This window comes from Mycteria americana, chromosome 2 (assembly GCF_035582795.1).
Source record: "Mycteria americana isolate JAX WOST 10 ecotype Jacksonville Zoo and Gardens chromosome 2, USCA_MyAme_1.0, whole genome shotgun sequence".
In the NCBI taxonomy this organism is placed as follows: Eukaryota; Metazoa; Chordata; class Aves; order Ciconiiformes; family Ciconiidae; genus Mycteria; species Mycteria americana.
The window spans coordinates 15,471,771-15,486,512 of record NC_134366.1 but is presented as its reverse complement, the minus strand read 5'-3'; the positions used below and the strand labels follow the sequence as shown (position 1 = coordinate 15,486,512).

At 42.9% G+C, this 14,742-nt stretch overlaps 1 protein-coding gene across 2 annotated transcripts in view; it reads left to right on the top strand.

The window, feature by feature from the left end:
• Positions 1-12,629: 12,629 nt before the first annotated feature.
• CCNY (cyclin Y) overlaps positions 12,630-14,742 on the top strand; it is a 131,213-nt gene continuing 129,100 nt past the window's right edge. Inside the window, exon 1 of one of the 2 annotated variants that reach the window (XM_075492445.1) lies at positions 12,630-13,288. In XM_075492445.1, coding sequence (XP_075348560.1) covers positions 13,135-13,288 — 154 coding nt within the window. In that variant the 5' untranslated portion in view covers positions 12,630-13,134. The remainder of the gene's footprint in view (positions 13,289-14,742) is intronic. The other variant, XM_075492446.1, reaches the window with a different exon arrangement.

Sequence of the window (14,742 nt, the reverse complement as noted above, 5' to 3'; positions counted from 1 at the left end):
TTGTAGCACCAGAGTCTGAGGGCTTGCATTCTATCCCTTATTTGTAAAAAATGCCTTTTTATTTTGTAGGAGAGGGACTCAATCTTGTTTCCTTTGACTTGATAGCTAATTACACAAATGAGGCAAGGTTCACTTCTAATGTGAACCTTGTATTCCCCAGAGATCTGCCCTAAAAACTGGATGAAGACTGGAGGTGGTGGACTCCTGTGCACATGGAAGGATGGGGGTACGCCAATGTTGGGAATTCTGTCCCAGGGCTGTTGGCCAACCTGTGCCTTATGCAGCTTCCCAGTTCTGCAGCAGAAACTTGACTGGGACGGCATGAATTGTTTAAGTTATAAGTTAATGTAACTTTATTAAGTTACATTTATATATTCCAAAATTGCACTGCAGATGGACAATTTTATTCTAAAAATATTTTTTTTTCCAAATAATATTTTTTACTCTCTTTTTTAACTCTGCTTTTCTTAGTCTTTATATTTTTTCATGTGTATGCAGGGTATGGTAACCAAGATAGCCACTACTCAGCACTGTATGTACTGTGGGTGAGAGAAGCTTCAAAGATGTGAATGATGCGAAGATGAATAAAATAGAGGTACTAAAGAGGGCCTGTTTCCCTCCTGTGTAAAATGTAAAGAATAACTGGAATGCCTTGACAGAGAGAAGTAAGTAGGATTTCCCAGATCTCATGGGCAAGAAGAAGCAAGTATCCTTGGTATATGCAGCTGTGAACACTGTGAATATACAATGGTCTGAAACCTCTCAGGAAACGTGAAAAACTAATGCATGTAGAGTTGATAGGCGGATGACATGAAAAGTGCAGTAGTCCAATCCGGATGTATCTGGGTCTAGAAATCTTGGATAAAATGTGAAAAACCTTTACTTCCGCCCATAAAAGTATTTCCAGGGGAAGTCCCGGATATGTATAGTAAAAAGTAAAAATTTTGGAAGTAAAAGTATTAACGAGATACTTGGGACAATACGCAAGTATCCTTATCTCACCCGGAACTAAAACTGCCCACTCTTAACCTAGACCTCAAGAACTGGAGGAGTAATTTTTCTCTTCTTTCAGGTAGAATTCAGTAAACTCGGAGACAACTGCAAGGAAACGAAGATTTAATTCTTCCAGGCTATGCTTGTTCTACGAGTGTGTGAAAATTATTTTTCTAGGACTCTCATGCCAATGCTTCTCATAAAAATAATACTGTATAATCTCAAAGGTGTTAGTAAGAATTGAGAGAACTTTGCATTTGTAGGCCCTTCCTCAAAGGGTGAATCACCTCAGATTTATTATAATTGGTTATTTCCTGAGGTAATATATTTTTGTTGGTTTTGTGTAGGGAGCAGCCAGATAATATCCTTCGTCAATCTTCTCTATCACATCACCTCCTCTAACACTCAAGTAGATTGGTAGAAGTCAAGACTAGCAGGACATCACAACTTTGGAAGTAGAATCCAGTAGCTTGCAATTTCCGCATGTCCAACGGATAGTAAGCTGGAGTGGGTGGTGATTGTGCAGTAGCTGTTAATATTTTCTTTGAGAGGTGGTGTGGTGTGAAAAGAGATTACGTTTCACTTGGTTACATAGCCTCTCATTTCCAGCTGAACTTTTTTCTGTTGTCAAAAATATGTAACTCCTTCTCTGACAGAACATTATGATTTTAACTTTCCTTCGACACAGCAGAAGCATTGCATCTTTTACTTAAAAATACATTTCCAAAATTACACAAGCAGAGGTCCAGCAACTCTGCTTGTGAAACGAGATAATTCAGAATACGATTTCCACCATGATAAAGATAACAGGATTAATAAAAAGCCAGTGCTTGTTTCAATATCCATATTGTATACTTCTGATTCTTAGTCTGTACTCAGCAATGCTGTCTGATGTTCCAAGTTCTTGAAGTGGAAGCAAATGATACGACCAATATAGAGAGAACAGCATGCTGGAAGATTTCAAATAAACTGCTGAAGCTACAGTTGTCTGGCACTAGTCAAATTCACTTGATTAAAAATACTGTCCTGCTTTTATTTCAGCTTCTTACTTGGAGAAAAACATTGAAATGTCCTGGAAAAGGAAGCAGCAGTGTAGGAGTAGTAATAAAGAGAGAGGATTGATGAGAATACATTTGCTCTCAGACGTGATTCCCAAATTTAGGCTGCTGTCTCAGTGACTTAAGCCCCTTGAGTGAGACCATGACCCAGAAAAACAGTCCTATCTTTCCCCAGTCGCATATTTCCACTGCTTTCTCTGGCGCTAGTAATAACATTAGCACAACTACACGGTAAGCTGGGTTAGAAACCGGCTGAAAACTTTTTTGGCTGATTTAGCTTCAGTCAGAATAGGCCCCTGATGTAGCTTCCTATATGGCCAGACAAATAATAATGTTGGCAGAGGGGAAGGGACATGATCATGCATACGGGAGATGAGGACAGCTAGTTTTATATCAGTGAACACTTATGATTTAGAGTGAGTTTCAGATAGCATATTTTGGCTTTTTGGGGAGATCAGTGTAAAAGTTAGGAAACTGCATCATTGGGGGCAGCAGAAGTTCCCAACTCGTGTGCATGTGTGTGCAGAAGGAAATAACACGCAATGATTTTCCTTCCTCTGGTTACGTGCTATGCTTTGTCCCAGGGAAAGAAAAGAGGGACGGTTTGGTGTCTTTCTGCGTTTGCCATTTTAAAACAATTGGTGTACCATTAGTAGGATCTACAAGTTCTCTATATTGGAAACGTCTGTTGTAGGGTGGTTTTCAGTGGTGCAAATGAAAGTTAGGCTGTTGGTTCTTGTTTACTTTCAGTGGAAAGGAGGCATTTACCCCCAAAGTTCAGGGTGGCAAATCTCTCTTCTGAAATGACCCTCTTTGATACGTGCGGGTGTTGCTGTCATTGGGCCCGAGTGACGTGATGCAGTGCCAGTGGAAATACACTCTTTACAACATGACCTGTCTTCTGTGAAAAAAAAGGAATATTCTTAATAAATATGGACTTGCTAAAACTGGGCAGTGATTGGTAGAGTGAGGATGAAGGAGTGGTCAGGCTGGGTCTTGGAGTGGTCGGGACTCCCTGTGCCTGACCCTCCCAGTCAGTTTTTAGGGATGCATTACTCTACAGGGGCCCCTGACACTTTTACTGCTTTGATGGCATCTGCAGATCTGTACATTAAGTTTAACCATGTACCAAAGCAGGGTATTTGGGGGAGTGAGCGCTTGCAGTGAGACAGTTAACTTGGTCGTTGTATTTCTGTTTCTTCCAGTGGTTGCTTCTGGGGAGTTTTGTTCTGCAAAGCTGGTTTTAGTTTTGGTGTTTGGTTGGTTGGGTTTTTTTTCTTTAACTCTTGTCAATGGGATTGTGCATGATTAAGGGTGTAGATCAAACTCTTAAGAGTTTGTGAGCCCTAACACTCTAGAGGAATGATAGAAAATGTATTTTGCATTACTTTAATGTGTATTTTTTTCTACTTTTGTTGGCTACGCTGTGGCCAGCAGCATGATTCATCCTGAACCTAAACACTTTGCCAACACGTATTTGATGAGAAATATTAGCCACCACCAAGACACATATTTTAGCTATGTAGGCAGCCCCATACCAGCTGTGAATTCTTAACATATCTCAGTCTGAACAACTGGGAAAATGGTAAAACTGGTTAACAGACTCACAGAAAATACTGTATTATCATTATGGATAAACCACCATATTTAAACAGTGAGATGTATCCTTAGCAACTTTATTATGGACAAAGATAATGAAGGTTGAGGTTAGAGACTTTGTATAACTTGAGTACATAAATTAAGTCCAAAGACTGGATTTCATCGGCTTTAAAGCTTTAAGGGGCAACTGCGAACACTTGAGCTGCATTGCCTAAGCACTCCAAAGAAAGAATTTTGCTTTGTAATCTTGTCCCAAATTTTGCAATTCATGTAATTCACCCAGTATTAGAAATTATAACTCAGAGACTGCAGAAACAAAAAAAAGGTCTTTCTTTTTAATTGTGCTTTTGCTATTTACTGGAAAGATCTTGCTGCTATTTTAGAAGTTTTATAATAAAATTTGAAGAAAATGTGCATATGCTCATAGACAGATATTCTGTCCTGTACTATACAAGATACCTTTCTGTTTTTAAAAATGAATTTGAGGAGGCCTGTTGTCTCAGTTTGGAGCCAAGCATATCTAGGAGGGCTGCAGTTTATAGTCATATGTTGTAACATGCTTTTATGTTATTTATTAGAACTTAATGGTCAAAATATGTGACAGTTCAAAGTTCCTGGAATGTAAAAATCTGGTGTGTCTAAGTTTAAGTAGCTTTGAAATAAGGGGACACTCATCACCAAATTTCTGTTTTTAAAGTGTCACACTCATGAACGCAACAAAATTATGCTACAATAAACCTGGCGATGCGGTGAACTGGGCCTAAGAAAATACCAGTTCTAATGCATGTATTTTATTTCCTGTAGCACTCCCCAAGGGGTATTTTATGAGTGACAGAGGTCTATCAGCAGAGGACACTTTGGTAAAGTGTTAGCTGAAGAGTTCCAGCAGTGAAGGGCAGCATTAACTTTGAAGGAAAAACAGCAAGCTAGATCCTTATTTGAGATAAAAATGTCTGCACTAATTATATTCTCTTTAATTTGAAGTATAATTCAAATTGACTAGATTCTTCCCAGTGTTAAGTCAGCAGTTTTCTACAGAAACTGCTGTGCGGAGTTCCCTGTTTGACCACACATTGCTAGCTGCAGTGGCACATCACAAGGCCTTCTGGCTGGCCAGCTGCTGAAATTCCAGAGCTGCCGCAAGGACTGCAGGATAGTGAAAATATATAATCATTTCCTCATTAAGAGTTTAAAAAGTATTCCCTGATTTTTATTTTTATTAAAAAGTAGCTTTAAATGGGTCATTTTGCCTTTTGATTGTTTAGAATAATTGCACAATAGTATTAATGTATTTTTATTACTTGTACCTCTTGGTTTTATTTTCATGTTTGCTAGGACACTCTATTCTTTACTTTACCGTATGTTCCTGCTTCTTTATCTGCTTTAGTTCTTGTCACTTTTAACTGTGTGAAATGGATTCACAGACATCCAGCGGGAAGTGTTTGTAGGTCAGTGACTAATTTTCCCAGGCCCATTTTGCAGACTCTGGTGATTTATACCAGCTCTATTTATAGAGAAAAGATGACTTTTTTAACCTATGAACTTACTATTCTCACGTTGGCATTTCTTCTATCAACTGATGTATCTGCTTGTTGAGTGACGATGACAGCAAAGTTAATAAGCTACACAAGTGGCAAAATGTATTACAACATACAGGAATTTGTTTCACGTTTAATGACAGGTACAGGCACTGTCTGCATCAAGCAAAGATAGTGTGCACATCAGAAGTACCACAATAGGACAGCATATCTACGATTAGAGAGTAATCTTGCCATTTTATTTATTTGGTCCCCTTTCCTATAACACATGAACAACTTGCTGTTTTAAAGATTTCAGTCTTAAAAAATAGCCTTTCATATAGTGAGATTATATTATTACCATTTCACTGAAAGGGATCGGAGAAACAGGGACGAAGGGGTTTTCAAAATCTCGCGCACAGTCTGCAGTGGAGCTGAAAACTGAATTTGGGTTCCTTGACTGTGTGCAAATCAGTGGGTCGTTGTTCTCAAAAATAAAGCAAGCAGTACTACTATCTCTGTGATTACATAGTTTAAAATGCGGTAAATGAGTAAGCACAAAGAGTTCAAGCTTTCCCTTCAGATCACTTACGATGTGGCTGACTGAAGGCTTGGTAATAGCGACTGAAGTAAAACTAAAGCGAGCTTCACCTGGTTAAAGGAGAAAGCCTTCTCCTCTTTTTTTGCCAAAGTAATGGAAACTGATTCTAACGATCATGCCAGCTTTTGCTGTATTTGAGGGAAAAATTTAAAATGTTCATGTGGAAGCCTCAGTTTCAATTCTGTAGGCTTGCTTATGTCCTGGGTACTTTTTCATTGAGAGGGAAAGGACTTTGGAAATCATACAAGGAGGTTAATGTTTATATTACTTTTGTAGGCCAGCCTTTCTACTCAAAGGACGTTGATACCAATGCCCATTGATAGTGGACAGAATTCACTGTTCAAATAGAAAATAAAGAAAAACTTTTGGCCCATTTAGGTGCATAGTTTTCAATCTTCCATTATTTTTCAAAGGAAAGGGTACTGCCTAATACCATATAGGACCTGAGGAAGCAGAACAAAATCTTTAAGATGTACACACTCAAAATGATATATCTTCTGTTCATTTGTTAAGCGTATTAATTAATTTTTAGTTCCTTACCTCTAAGATCCATATTTCCACTTCTTCTGTATTTTCCAGGCATATACACAGAAACTTAGGGGATTTGTCTTGAGAAGGGTGATTTTTGGCCTCTCTGCAATTCTAAATGAGTTTCTACAGGTATTTACAATCATAGAACCTTGCTAAAAATCAACAAGGTTCATGCCTGGACACTTCTCTATTGAAAACTTGAATACTTCAAGAGCTTTAATTTTCATACTGAGAATTTCCTCACTCTCTCATTTCACCTCTTGATTTGAAAATTAACTGAGGAAAGTCTATTTTCACTCAATACAGATGTTGATACTTAACAGAACTTTACTCAGTTTGAGAATGTGTTTCACAGGAACAGTTCTTGAGATGAGTCTGTATTGTTCACCATATTTAGCTTGATTCCCTGTCTCTGAAACCTTTAACTTTCCTTCAAATCTGTTCTTCAAACAGATTATTATTCCCTCCAGATTAATTTTAAATTAGGAATAATAAACAGTTTATTATTCCCTCTATTATTCCAGTTAAAAAGGCTGGTCTTCTAGGGAGATGTAGGCTAAAGTAACAAACTTCCCTGATGCTCTTCTTCGTATAGAGGGCTCAGCCTGAGCACATGTATGTACAGACACATGCTTTTCTGGTGAGCTGTGTTTCTGAATACTTCAATCCCTTGCATATTAACCTATATTGGTTCATAATACAGGACTTGTAAACTCATACTACACATAATGTTTCTAACTGTGAGCTGCTATGACTGATACTCAAAATTGCTAGGTATTGAGAGTTGGGTAAAAGTGGGGATTTTTATTTTCTTCAGATGAATTTGAGAGAAAACAGTTCTGTCTGAACATGTTATCCCAAATCGCTGGGCCTGGGTCAGATCTCATTCTTAGTGTAAATTAGGACTAGCTTTATTGAAACTAAATAAGTTATACTTGCCTAGACTTGTATGAAATCAGAACAGATTAACAGATACCTCTTTACAGAATGGGATCTTTCACAAGCAGAAAGGACTAAAACACAGTAGGCTTTTATTCATACTCCATATAGACTCTCTAGCTGGCAAAGTGCTTTGTGGCAGCGCTGCCTGTTTTTATACATTATTTTGTTTTGTTTAGTTAGGCTTTTCTCTACAAGGGGTTTTATTGTTCAAGAGGGGGCACTCCTCATAGTCATCAAGCCATACTATTGGGTAATTATTGCTCTTTACATGCCAAGATCTCAGACCAAGAAAAGGCAGCCAATCCTCACATGGGAAGACACACACTGGCACAAAAAAACTATCTAGTGAGACAATGAAGAGAGAAAAGCACAGAAAGAGACTGTATGGGATTGTGCTCTATCTGCCTACAACGGTAGCATCAGGGGCAATGTTGTTTTTCCCCATTAGCTTTCCAATATAGTTACTCCATTCACTGATGAATTAAGAGTATGCGAAACTGTGCCAAAGCTAATCCAATCAAATTCCACCCAGCTGGTTAAATCCAATTGCCCGTGCCTTCCTGCACAATGCAAGAGGAGCATCCACGGTACAATTTGCTAAACCCACTCCTCCCCTCCCAATTCTCATTGCAGAGCTGTGCTGTATGGGTGATCTTCCCTCATATGCGTAATGCGTGGGTTTCTGGCTGCTTCCAAGTGCAGATCTTATCTTGTTCCATCCCTGAAGAAATAAAAAAAAATTATGAACAGTTATATATATATATATTTTAAATATTCTAGCATAGTTGTTCTTGAAGTGCTTCCCCTAAACCAATGAACAGTCTTTCCCTAGTTGAGAGGAAACTGCCTCTTTCTGCAGTGATTTCAAGCTGGTGACTAATATGGCAATAATAAAAATTATAATAATATAATATACACTTATCTGGGCTATGTATGTTTAGGGAAGTATCCTAACACCTGCTCTCCAGTGTATCACCTTTATGCTTGAATCACCTATTTCCTCCTGTATAGTAAATGAAAATAGATAGGATCCTCTAGTTGCCATGCACTTCAGAGCAGGACCTTGACTTTGTGCTCTGAATTATTGCCTAGAATAGGATCTCTTCATCGGCTAGCATGAGATTAATATCCAAATTTATGCACTAAAGTTAAATACATGAACTAGGTAGCCCAAATGTCTCTCTTCATCTTCAAAAGAAATCTTGATTTACTCTTTACATATTTCTCTGATTCAAATACGGTACTTGATTTCTGAGACACAAGAGTGCCATTCACCAAAGGACTAACTTCACCGATACCATCTGAGTGTTTTTAAGCTAGGTAACACTAAGCAGTAACTCCCATCTCTTACACACTTCTTGTTAGGTCTTGGTGTTTTTCCTGTGAACAGTAGCTGCAGCTATGTGCTAAGTACCACAGAAACCTCCAAATATCTCCAATGACAACACAGTGTTTGGGGCAGGCATAGAAAGGGCTTCAGATAACTTGTGACAAGGCTGAAAGGATGTTTTTTGGCAAGCACTGGATTTCTCCCTCCAAGAAAGAGAAGACTGCCTTAATCATAGAAGAATCAACACCTCAAGCAAAGGGGAAATCTGCCACAGGAGTAGTCCATTCAAATCCATAGGGGTGGGAATCTAAGACATGAGCCATGAATGCATTCTCTTGAGGAGCACAGTGAAAGGCTTTGCCATACGGGTTGGGTCAGAATCAAGTATGATGCATTCTGAACTTGCCTTCAGGAAGAAAGTCTTTTACTGCTACTGAATTTAGGCTTGTAGCAATAAACATAAGTAATAACAAATAGAATTATCAGAGGGATAATAATTAACATTCCTCAGGTGTGGAATGGTGTTCATCACTGTGGTTTTAGTTGATTTGGAATTTAATATTATAGTCAAAAGAAATTTAGCTATTACAATCAACAGGGTTTAGGGTATGACTCAGTTGACCAGCCAGATCACTTTTTACGTAGGAATGTTCACTTTAAGCTTTTGCTTAAACTCCATACAACGATTAGCTCTGTGATAAATTTGACAATATGGCATTTTAGAGCAAATGTATGCCCAAATTGCTAGCAGGACTCTTATTAAACATTAGATGGCGGTGTGGGGAAGGTGTTGTGTGACACAAATTTCTCAAACTGTATCTATCTGAAAGACAAGCAGAATCAAAAGATCTGGTTGTCACCGATCATTTATCTTAAGGATTTTTTTAAAAACTGTACTTCCCATATCGTTCGGTTTGCAAGCAGAAAGTAGTTTTGGATTAAATAATATTTATCATTTTTATCTACTCAAAGTAGATAAAATCTTATCTAAGCAATACAGTGACCTACATCTGCTGGTTTGAAACACTTACATCTTTCAACAATGTTCCAAGAAGATTTCAAGCACAAAATTTAATGGGTCACATCATTAATATTTAACCTATTAAAATTCATCGTCTCCTGTATAGTGGAGATGCCACAGATTTAAAAATATCTTTGTGCAGGAATAAGCCTTTTGTAAACAGAGGTACCTCAGTGCTGACCAGTCTTGAAAGCTTTGGTCTTAGTTTAAGGAGCTTTATGGTGTTCCTCAGCTGATGCATGAAGTTGCTCAGGAGGGCAAACTCATTAATATACATAATCTTAAACCTCAAGAATGGAGTGGTCTCTAATCAAAGAAAGACACAGAAGATCTTCTTGTGACATACATGGCATCTAAGCAAGTCAGTATGGTACAGTGAACTGTTCTTGCTTTACTGTACCAATATTTATCAAATAATGCAATTACATTTGCATCATACCCTTGACATAGCTGAAATAAAGTAACCATAATTGAAAACCAAATATGCTTTCCTGACATATATTTCACCTATGTACTTTTCTCAGCTCTTAGATATCAGCAGGAGACCATTACCCTAAAGCAGCATTCCTTTTATTTGACTTTATCTTTAAATATGTATCGTAGCACCTTTGTCATTATAATGTACTTCAGCAAGCTCTTAGGGTGAAAGGAGGAGGAATAAAAGTATATGAAAAATTCAGAACAAAAGACTGCAAGTAAGAAAATAGGTAGCTACGTAGTGATTGCATGGTCACAACTGATGATCACAAGTTTTAAATACTTTATAGTTAAAAACATTTTAAATGTTTACTTTTAGAATATTAGTTTTAAATATAGACCAAAGTTTAAATCATTCCTTTTTAATGAGAAAACATGTCTTTTTAAGCTCTGCTTATCTACTTAGAGAAGCAGACTTTGCAGTTAACCTATCTCCATCATTATGTCATTGCCTGTTTTGTTTCAAAGCTTATGAAAATTGTGGTACATGTATAAATTGCAAGATTTGACTAAGGATTTGCTACAATAGGTTTAGAGCTGTTAAAAAGTTTCTAAATAACTAGGGGTTATGAAATGTCTGCTGTGTGCCTGAAAAATTTAGTGGGGTTGGTGCAGCAAGGCAAGGCAACACAATGGCTTCCCAGTTAACATTACCCAAGCCTGTACTTAAAAGACAACGGCACTGGCGCCCTAGGAGAAGTCATGCTGGGACACTACAGGTCAAAAAGGCCATAAATGGGTAAGTGTCTCTGATGCCAACAGGAAGGTAGGATTTAACAGGGCAGGTCAGGGAGCCATGCCAGGCAGGCAACCAGATAATTCTTCCACAGAGGTCTCTCTAGCTCTGTTGAGGTCCTCCTGTGAGATGTGGTAAGCTAGGCATTTCACTAACATTTTATTATTCTATTGTATATATACCAAGAAAGATTTGATTCTTACAAGATTGTGTTTGCAATTTTCTGATCGCTGCTTAGGCCCATTTGAGATTTAATCAAGCCTGCCGACAAGAGCACAGTTTATGCCCAGACCCGTTCTGAGCAGAAGAGCGGGCAGCTGAAGAGCAGAGTGTGCTCCAAGGGCTCACGGTACCCTCAGGAAGCAAGGACCTACTACATGGTGGTGGAAAGCATTACATCCTACAAGATAACATTTCTAAACCAGAGCACCAGCAAATATTTCATTTCCTTTTGCTTGGACGCAAACTACTGAAGACACTAATACACAAAAGACACTAAGCCTATTCTTATTCATCTTGAGTTACTCAAACGCAAAGGGACAACGTAACTCACCAACTGCTGCCCACCCGTGCTTGGGGGGGTGTCACAAAACTACTTACAGAAAACATCCTCAAAATAGTTTTTAAAAAAGCCGTTCTTTTTCTTTCTTGTTGTTTCTTTGTATCCCACTAAGGGTACATTTGCATCAAATAAACATTCAAAGATAGTTGAAAATTAAAAATTATTTCTTCTTTGCAATGTGTGATCTTAAAAAAATGTAGGATGAAAACTTGGAAGTCTTTCATGTAATCATCTGACTCTAGCAGATCTTACGAAAACATCAGACATCATGAGATGCCTGGTAGAACAACAAGTAATGGTTCCCTGGACACGGGGCTCTAAGTCAAAGCAGTTTTTATAAACACGCAAACGTGTTTTTCTGTTATCAAATTATCAGCGTAACCATTCAGCTACCATGACTCAGACCTCCAGTAGTCATGAGATTTGCTTAGATTAGAGAGATTTTAAAAATGAAAAAAACCTAATGAAAAACAAGCACACTCCCCATCTTTAGCATTACACCAATACCAAAAAAGTGGATTTTGACTGGGAAAGCTCTGAACACAGGAAAAGCGGTACGTAGCGGCATGTTACACACCTTCCTTCCTCTTTGGCCACTTATCTTTGACACCGTCAGTCTAAAGGAGATCTTAACAACAAGTTCTCAAAGAATTCGTACACTCTTTGAGAAGCCAAGAAACATGGGTGCAAATTTCCTACTGGTAGCTGCATACGGCCCCCCAGCCGAGGGGCAGGCGGTGTGTCCGGCCGGGGTCTGCCCGCTGCGCTGCTCGGGCCTCATCAGAGGCGAAAGGGAGAACACGCCGGTCGCCACGCAGGGCTTCCACGGGGATGACGCGCAGCGGCGGCCAGAACGGGGCTTTCCTCAGGCCCCGGCCCGCAGCACGGCGGAGGCATCACCCCGTGCGGCTTCCCGCCCTGCGCCTCTCCCCCCTCGGAGAGCGAAGCGCCCAGCGCCCAGCCAGGCAGCAGCTGCTGCCACCCCCTCGCTTCCGTTAGCGATCAGCGGGCTTTGCTCTTGTACTATGTAAAAACACACATACATGTGCGCAGTGTGACTGGGGACGCTAGCAGCAGGAGGGCTGGGCTCCCGCCGGCTGGCAGCACGGCCGTGGCGGGCCGCAGCCCCCTCAGCGCGGCGGGCGGCCCCAGGGCCAGCGCGGCGGGAGCCGCCGGGGCCGCCGCTGAGGGCGGGCTCCGCCGGTGGCTGCCGGGGCGGCCCCCCTCCGCCGAGCTGGGCACCGCCGTCCCCCGGGAGCGGGCACGGCTACGGCTGCCGGCCTCGCAGCCCGCCTGGCGGGAGGCGTTACCGCCCGCTTGAACCGGAACCGGTTCGCGGGGGCCGCCCGGGGCGGCTGCTGCTGCTGCTGGTCCTGCTGCTGCTGCTGCGGCTGCCGCGGAGGCTGCGGCTGCCGCGTGGGTGCGTGCGTGGAGCGGGCCCGGCGGCTGCGCGGGGGCGGGGGAGGAGCGCGGCGGCCCCGGCGGCGGCGATGGGGCTGTGCTTCGGCGGGCCCTGCGCTGCCTGCCCGCGGAGGAGGGCTTAGCTGCCGCAGCCCACGCCGGCGGGCCGCGCTGCGGGGCTGCCTCCGCGGATGAACCGCCGGGGGGATCCGCCGGCGAGTGCAGCCGCAGGGCGCCGCAGCCGCCGCCTCTTCCCCCGCCGCTCCCCCTCGTCTCCGCCGCTGCCCATGGCTTCCCGCCGCCCCTGCTGACCCGCCGCCCCTCGCCTCCTCCCGAGCCGGGCCGGGCCGGGGCCGGGCAGAGAAGATGGGGAACACCACCTCCTGCTGCGTCTCCTCCAGCCCCAAGCTGCGCAGGAATGCCCACTCCCGGCTGGAGTCCTACCGCCCCGAGGCCGAGCTGAGCCGGGAGGACACGGGCTGCAACCTGCAGCACATCAGCGACCGGGAGAACATCGACGGTGAGGGCGGGCGGGCGGCCTGGGGAGCCCCCGCTTCCCTTCCTTCCCTTCCCCTCCCCTCCCCTCTCCGCGGCGGGGCCACGGCTCTGCCCCGGGTGGCTCCCCCCGCGGGTGGGGCCGGGCCGGCCGGTCCCGCCGCCCTGCCCGGCCGCTGAGCCCGCTGGCGTGACACCGTGCCCCAGCGGCCCGGTTTTGGTCCCCGTGTCCGCCCCTGTGGGGCTCACGGGGGTGTCGCGGTACATCTGCGCGGGATTTAGTCTCTAGAGCGGCTCCTTCCCCCGGGGAGCGGCGTGTGGGACCCCTCCGGCGAGGGCTGGGGTGCATCCCTCCGCCGCATCCTCTGGCAGGCTGCCGCTGCTTGGTCCCGGGTCCGCGCTGCCCAGACCCTTCTCCCTTCAGCGTGGCGTGAGATGGCATTATTGACACTCGTCCACGCCGCGGAGGCCCGGTGACTCAAACACGCGTCGCGGGGCTCGGTGGCGGCCCAGGGCAGCGTTCTTCGCAGGGCTGGGCAGCGCAGTCGGTGCTGCGCCGAGCCAGCCTCACCTGCCAGACCTCTGCAGGGGTGAGGATTTAAAGGACAAACCCAGCCAGCAGGGAAGGTGGGAGAAATGTTTCCCATAACAACCTTCTCTTCCAGTGACTTTTTCTTCCCCTGTTACTGTCGTGATGAGGCACTGCTCTATGGAGTCGTGACTATCTCTGTTCCCTCTCCCTCTCTTTCTCTGCAGTGATACTCAAAAAAGCCATATTCCCCTTGGTTTAATAATGACTGAATGTGCTGCTGTTTTGGCTACCCGGCATACAGCTTAATTTTAAAGATGTGGTTTAATGTATACATGTCATTTAGTTTTTGATTAGCTGAAGTATTTAGTCCTAAAACTTTACTTGGTAAAAGGTCAGCTGTCTCATGCATTAGTTTACGTGAACTGCCTTTGGTAGAAAGCCAGAAAGAGGGACTTTGGTGCACTTCAGTTTGCCCTCCATGTTTTTTTCATAGCTTATTCGATTGTGATTTTATTACAGAGTTTTATGTTAAGTCAGTTCTTGACACTGGCAAAGTTGTGAAGCCCATAGAAGGAGATAGGTTCCCTCTCTGGTTAAAATTATTTATTTTAACGAGATGCATTCTGGAAATATGAATGTTTTTCAGATGTCTTTGCTACATGCAGCTGAAAAATTGGAGTGTAACAGGAGCAGTAGGTGGAAAAAAATACATAATGGTCTGGTCTGAGAAAGCCAGGGAGATGAAAGAACCAATTGTTGATCTATGAATGATTAATTCTTCCAGCACCAGTGTTGTCCAGCATAGCAGCATGCAGCTCGCTCTGATGGTACGGATTTCTCCATCTATACCAACACAGTCTGCAGTAAAGTTTTTGGTCAGAGATGCGCGGGTTTTGTGCCTTGTTCTTGATGTGGTCTTTTTCTGGATGGTAAGAAGGGCATAGGTG